A 7141-nucleotide genomic window follows, 5' to 3' on the forward strand; every position below is an offset into this window, starting at 1 on the left:
GAGACTCCGTCTAAAAAAAAAAAAAAAAAAAAAAAAAAAAATGAAATAATGGATCCAGGTATGGTCACTGATGGATAAAATCACTAGGTGAAAAAGTCAGTAAGGAGCTTTTAAATGGATGGATCACGCTGACAACACCCAAATATGATAAATAAGTGAAAGTATGGGGGAAAGAGGAAGCAATCAGCCAAAATCCAGAATAGTATATTCGACAGGACAAATGACCTTCAACAAACAAATGACGTAATAGTGGCAGTGTGGGATAGGGTTGTGGAACTTGAGACATTTCAATCAAGTGGGTGGCCCTTGCCTGGATCCTGATTTGAACAAACCTATTATGTATAAAAGACACTTCTGAGACAGTTGGGTGAAATTTAACATAAACTGGGTATTAGAGGATATTAAAGTTCATGCTGTTGGATGTTACATTGGTATAACATTAATAAAAATTAGAAAAAACATCACCACCCTCTAAAACTGAACTTAGAATACCAGATCAGGGTGCAGGTGCTGGCTACTCTACAGCAACAATGAGTGCTGATTGGGAGGAGGCCCAAGCGTACAGCAGGACAGACCTGATCAGACCTCAAATAAAGCCAGAGCCCATTAAATGGCTATACGCTCAGGAGGAGGATGAACCAGAGAAAAAAATTACTGTGGAGGCAGACAGTAAGGAAACTTTCTGACTTGCTTAACACTAGTGGGAGGAGATTCTAGTGGAAGGAATTCTCATACGTGAGAATTCATATGGCCACTGGCTGACCCTCATGAAGTTTGGAGTCTGAATTCACACTATTTGGAACAGTCTGAAAAACCTCTAACTCTTTGATTCAGTAATCCCATTTCAAGGACTATTGCCCTGGTTAGATGTAACTGAAAAAATACAAAATGATGTATGTACAAAGTTAGTCAACGTGGCCTTGCTGAAACAATCCAAGTGTCCAGTAGAGGGAACTGGTGGATAAATTTTGGTGCAACTACATAGTGGAGTCCTAGGCAGACCTAAAAATAATGGAATGATCTCTGTATGCTGATGGGGAGGAATCTTAGGGATATTTTGTGTGTTGTTTTGTTTTTTGAGACAAGGTCTTGCTCTGTCACCCAGGCTGAAGTGCAGTGGTAGGATCATGGCTCACTGCAGCCTCCACCTCCCAGGCTCAGGTGATCCTCCCACCTCAGCCTCCTGAGTAGCTAGAACTACAGGTGTGAGCCACTACACCCAGCTAATTTTCCTGTTTTTTGTAGAGCCAGGTCTATGTTGCCCAGGCTGATTTTAAACTCGTGGGCTCAAGCAATCCTCCTGTCTTGGCTTCCCAAAGTGTTCGGATTACAGGCATGAGCTACTGCACCCAACCAGTTTAGACCTTTTAGTCAGTCACCTTTTCTTTTTTTTTTTCAATCAGCTTTCTCAGGTTAAATTAATCACCTGTTTTTTAAAAAAGTTAACTCAAAAGCTAATAATTAAAAATGGAACCATGGTGAGTACTGCCTCAGATGCCTGCAAATGTAAAACCTTTCTGGACAAATGTGCTCCCTGCCCTAGAATACAGAAGGGATAGGAATGGAGAAGCCTACAAGCACGCATGGGTCCTGACAAGGCCTGGGATTGATTGGTGGTAATCGCACCTTGGAGGCAAAGCGTAAAGAGTTGAGGGACTCGGAGATGTTCTCTTCCAGTGGAGAAATGTTCACAAACATGAGCCTATGAAAACAGAATATGCCCAATCCCAGCATTAGGGGCCAGCAGAGCCTGGGCAGGTCTCCACTGTTCCCCTCTTTCTACCCCTCACCCCAACACAGTTCCTACCTGAACCCTTCCATCTGTCCCTTTCACTCACATCTTAGCACTACCACCCAGAGAGTTCTGCAGCAGGTAGGTCAGTTTGCTGTTCCGGTAAGGCACGTGGGACTCCTACATGATTGAGTTAGGGACAGATGTTTAGGAATGGGCAGAGTTCTGCACAGCCAACCCCAACTGGCCCCCAGGTCCCATATCTGCCCTCACTCCTATTCCCACCTTGTTGCTTAGGGCCATGATAACCAGCCCCAGCGTGGACAGGCTGCTGTTAATGGCCTGTGTTTCCCGAAGGCGTTCCCGCTCCCCGGGGCCGAGGGCTAAGCCAGGGTCAAGTCGCTCACTCCCGGCCAGGTCCACAAGACTGAGGGAGGCCCCACACTGCAGGCCTCGGCTGGAGTGCTGCCCAGAAATCTGTAGCTGGAATACACTGTGGCTGCGTGATGACCGTTCATTCTGGGCTGTGCGGGCCACAGCCCGATTCTGGCGGGCCAGATGAAGCAGGGCCTCCACCTGGGGATGGGAGCAGAAGGGGTAAAAGGGCAGGCAGAAGTCAGTACATAGTAATATGTATGGAAATGAATAAGAGCCCACCCCCACTCTCTTGAAGCTTTCTAGCCTGTCAACAAACAAAATAAGATGCACAGTATATCTGAAAATGGTAAGGAATACATAGAATAGGGAGTGTATAAAGGCAGGGTGGGGAACCAAGTTTTGACAGGATAGCCAAAGATGGCCTCATTGCCGTAAGATCTCCAGGAAAGGAGCATCCAGGCAAAGGCCCTGAGATGGGGAGCATGACTAGTTGGTTGAGGAATAGCCAGGAGACCAGCATGGCTAGGATGAGCATGGCTAGATGAGACCTGAGATGCAGTGACCCTCCCCATTTCGGCAGATGCATCACTCTCTCGCCACTCCCGGGTTAAGGCAGATCTACCTACAGCCCACAGGCCAAAACGGGATGTGGTAACCCAGCCTCACAACTTGTACTTCATCCTTCAATTCTCTCCTGCTCCTTTCTCTCTCTACCTCCATCTTGTGGCACCCTGCCCACTCCTCCCCATTCCCCAGTTCCAGTGCCCGTGGGTCCTTACTTCTTTCTCACAGGAGACAGGGACATATCGAGCATTGGTGACAGTGAGCTCCTCGCTCCCTGGCCCCGCACGGCGAATCTCACACTCGCCCCCTTGACCCTTCCGGGTTCCAGTGGCCAGCAGGTCCCGGACAGTCTCATTGTAGATCTCTACGTAGCTTGCTACAAAGCTGTAGCTCCAGCCCTGACCACTCAGCTCCTGGGCCACAGAGAAGAGGTGCCGCAGGGCCCGAGGGATCAGCCCCTCCAACTGGGGGTCTCCCCCAGGCCCACCCTCCATTGTGAAGGTCTTGCCACTGCCTGTCTGGCCATAGGCAAAGATGCATACTGGATAGCCATCCAGGGCTGACTGGACAAGCATGGCAATCTCTTCAAACACTTCATCCTGTCCACTTCCTGGTGGGAATACCCGGTCAAAGGAAAAATCGTGGCGCGTTGCTGGGGCTGGTGCCCCACTCAGGGTCGCACGCCGCTCGTCAGACCGGGAGAGGCTAAGGCGGGTTGGAGGATCAGAGGGCCCACCAGGGCCAGAGGGAAACAGGAGGAGGCCAGGGGGTGGAGTGGGCTCCCCCGGAAGGACAGGGCGGACTCGGCAGAATACACGGATGTTGCCCTTGAGTTCCTGCAGCTGGTTGTGCAGTCGCCGGCGCTCCATTTCTAGCCCGTGAAGACGTTCTTCCCGCTCAGCCAGTAAGGCTGACTGGGCCGCAGTCTCCTGCCACAGAGATGCCACCTCTGCTCGGCTGCTTGACAGGGCTGCTTCTGATGTCTGCAGCCTCCTCTGCCCAGAACAGAACACAACATACACAGAGGGTGATTTGCAACCAAGAATAAGAACAAATTGTGTGGCGTATGGAGTGGGTGGAGTGAGGTCCCTGCTGAAAAGGACCTCAACGTCTGGTAAACAAAGAAAGATAAGGAAATAAGGAATCATGGTACTAAGACAGGGAGTGCTATGGGTATGCCCAAGCACAAAGAGGAGCACAAGGAAGATGATATCTAGGCTGACACCCAGAAGTACAGAAGTGAACCAAGGAAGGATGCAGTACACAAAGAACATTCCAGAAAGAGGGAAGCACATACACAGAATGCCCAGAAGTGAAAGTTGAGTCATTTAAGAGACCGCAAATAATTTAATCTGGTTGGTGCTCACCAGGAAGGAGTCAAGTGGACATGGGAGGAGGGAAAGAGAGTACCACAGGAATTTGTGATCAGAATGGGAACCCAAAGAAAGAGGGATGGGGGACTAAGGAAGACACAGCTCTAAATGGGAGCTTTGCAAACAGTAAAGGGTAGGAAGAAGCATGACAGAAAGCAAGACAGTCAGGAGTGGGCTGGGTGCAGACTGGTGGAAGAGAGAGGTATCTTCAGCAGCACCTATACTGCTAAAGATAGGTGCTCAGGAGTTCTGAGCCCAAACAGACTTGAGGGGCACCTGGAAGGGAGGGGAGGCATGACCTCTGCCAGGAAAGCGGGGCTGGCATCTGGTGAAAATCTGGCCCTTGGCCGGGCGCGGTGGCTCAAGCCTGTAATCCCAGCACTTTGGGAGGCCGAGACGGGCGGATCACGAGGTCAGGAGATCGAGACCATCCTGGTTAACCCGGTGAAACCCCGTCTCTACTAAAAATACAAAAAATTGGCCGGGCGCGGTGGCTCAAGCCTGTAATCCCAGCACTTTGGGAGGCCGAGACGGGCGGATCACGAGGTCAGGAGATAGAGACCATCCTGGCTAACCCGGTGAAACCCCGTCTCTACTAAAAATACAAAAACTAGCCGGGCGAGGTGGCGGGCGCCTGTAGTCCCAGCTACTCGGAAGGCTGAGGCAGGAGAATGGCGTGAACCCAGGAGGCGGAGCTTGCAGTGAGCTGAGATCTGGCCACTGCACTCCAGCCTGGGCGACAGAGCGAGACTCCGTCTCAAAAAAAAAAAAGAAAATCTGGCCCTTACCTCCTTCTCCTCTAGTTGGGACATCAGTCCCCTCCTTTCTTCCTGCAATTCCACCTGTTGTTTCTGAAGCTCTTGCACCAAGCCCTCTTGCGTGCTCAGCCGCTCTTCCAGCTCCAGTACACAAGCACGCAAGTTCTTCAGCTCCTGTTGGCCCTGCTCAGCCTGGGCCTGTACTTTGGCTAAATGCCCCTCCAGTGTCCTGCGCTCTGTCCCCAGGGCCTTGGCCTGCTGTTGGGCATCTCTAAGCTGGTCCTGAAGCTGCTGGTTCTCTTGGTCCAATGTTTGAGTCCTCTCACGGCAGCATTTTAGTTCTGCGTTTAGGTCACATAACTGACCCTTTAAGTCCCAGGCTGGACGTTTGCTGGGTTTCTTCCCTCCCGCCATGGGAGGAACAGCTGATGCTAAGATGAACACAGAAAGGACAAAGCTCAGTGAAGTCTAGGCTCTCTATCCCTCCTCCCTTCTAGACTTTATGGGATCCACACCTGATGCTACATCTCCTTCCCCTAAGAGACCAAATGGATTTTTCTGGGCACTCACCATCTTCTCTTCCCTATCCCAGCCTCTCACCCAGTGGTTACGTTTGTCACCTACTGCCAAGCTTCTGGACAGGAACAGCAGGAACTGGCTTCTGGTTCTTCAACCCTAGAGAATTGAGGAGGTGACTTAGGAAGTACAAGACCAGTGTCCCTTCACCTCCGTCATTCTCCCTTTACACATTACCCCAAATCCCTTCTCAGACCCAGCTCTTGAGCACAATTACCTGTGGCAATAGCTGTGGAACACCGGGGTCCTATCTTCTTGGAAACTTTTTGAGCTGCCCAGGAGATGGGAGAGAGCAAAGGTAGAATGATCATTCTCAAGATGACATGTAATCTTGCTAGGACAGGGGCAGAAGAAGTGCTTTTCTCAGAATTAGAAATAATATAACTTTCTTCCCTTATCCCTACATCTGGTCAGCTCCTAATGATACCTCCCCTAGAACCAGAAATTACAGTCATCCCTCAGTATCCAAAAGGGGTTGAGTCTAGCAGCCCCCAAGAATACCAAAATCTAAGGATGCCCAAGTCCCTTACATAAATTGGTATATAGTATTACATATAGTCTATGTACACCCTCCCATATACTTTATTTATTGATGATTGAGACAGAGTTTCACTCATTGCCCAGGCTGAAGTACAATGGTATGAGCTCAGCTTACAGCAAACTCCACCTCCCGGGTTCAAGTGATTCTCCTGCCTCAGCCTCCCGAGTAGCTGAGATTACAGGCATGCACCACCATGCCTGGCTAATTTTGTATTTTTAGTAAAGACAGGGTTTCACCATGTTGATTAGGCTAGCCTCGAACTCCTGACCGCTGGTGGTCTGCCTGCCTTGGCCTCCATTTTTTTTTTTTTTTGAGACGGAGTTGCGCTCTTGTCACCCAGGCTGGAATGCAATGGTGCAATCTTGGCTCACTGCAACCTCCGCCTCCAGGGTTCAAGCAATTCTGCCTCAGCCTCCTGAGTAGCTGGGATTACAGGCATGTGCCACCACGCCCGGCTAATTTTTTTTTTTTTTTGTATTTTTAGTAGAGACAGGTTTTCGGCATGTTGGCCAGGCTGGTCTCAAACTCCTGACCTCAGGTGATCTGCCTGCCTCAGCTTCCCAAAGTGCTAGGATTACAGGCATGAGCCACAGCATCCAGCCACATATACTTTATATCATCTTTAGATTACTTATAATATCTAACACAATGTAAATGCTATGTTAATACAGTCATGTGCCCATAATGATGTTTCGGTCAATGACAGACTGCATATACAACAGTAACCCCGTAACATTATAATGGAGCTAAAAATTCCTACTGCCTAGTGACATTATAGCCATGGTAATATCATAGCATTCCTCACCTGTTTGCGGTGATTCTGGTATCAACAAACCTAATGCACTGCCAGTTGTATAAAAGTATAGCACATACAATTATATCTAGTACGTAATACCTGAAAATGATAATGACTGTTACTAGTTTATATATTTACTGTATTGTACTTTTTATTGTAATTTTAGAGTCTACTCCTTCTATTTGTAAAAGCAGTTAACTATAAAACAGCCTCAGGCATGTCATTCAAAAGGCATTCCAATTTAATTTTAAAAATAAAATTTTAAATTAAAAAAATAATTTTAGGCGGGGCATAGTAACTCATGCTTGTAATCCCAGCACTTTGGGAGGCCGAGGCAGGCAGATCACGAGGTCAGGAGATTGAGACCATCCTGGCTAACACGGTGAAACCCCATCTCGACTAAAAATACAAAAAAAAGCTGGG

General features: G+C 48.7%; 2 protein-coding genes across 4 annotated transcripts in view; one reads left to right on the top strand and one right to left on the bottom strand.

The window, feature by feature from the left end:
* CUTA (cutA divalent cation tolerance homolog (E. coli)) overlaps positions 1–36 on the top strand; it is a 10747-nt gene extending 10711 nt beyond the window's left edge. The window contains exon 7 of one of the 2 annotated variants that reach the window (XR_001002155.1): positions 4–31. The gene's annotated coding sequence lies outside the window, so the exon portion shown is untranslated. Of the gene's footprint in view, positions 1–3 lie in introns of both variants that reach the window. The other variant, XR_001002156.1, reaches the window with a different exon arrangement.
* KIFC1 (kinesin family member C1) overlaps positions 1–7141 on the bottom strand; it is a 50409-nt gene that overhangs the window by 24966 nt on the left and 18302 nt on the right. For both annotated transcript variants that reach the window (XM_011945462.1, XM_011945461.1), the window contains exons 4-10: positions 5599–5652; positions 5430–5480; positions 4836–5236; positions 2890–3669; positions 2018–2308; positions 1839–1912; positions 1627–1702 (exon numbers count right to left, since the gene is read on the bottom strand). In XM_011945462.1, the coding sequence (XP_011800852.1) occupies positions 1627–1702; positions 1839–1912; positions 2018–2308; positions 2890–3669; positions 4836–5236; positions 5430–5480; positions 5599–5652 (1727 nt within the window). The remainder of the gene's footprint in view (positions 1–1626; positions 1703–1838; positions 1913–2017; positions 2309–2889; positions 3670–4835; positions 5237–5429; positions 5481–5598; positions 5653–7141) is intronic.

This window comes from Colobus angolensis, unplaced genomic scaffold (genome assembly GCF_000951035.1).
Source record: "Colobus angolensis palliatus isolate OR3802 unplaced genomic scaffold, Cang.pa_1.0 Scaffold24, whole genome shotgun sequence".
Classification (NCBI taxonomy): domain Eukaryota; kingdom Metazoa; phylum Chordata; class Mammalia; order Primates; family Cercopithecidae; genus Colobus; species Colobus angolensis.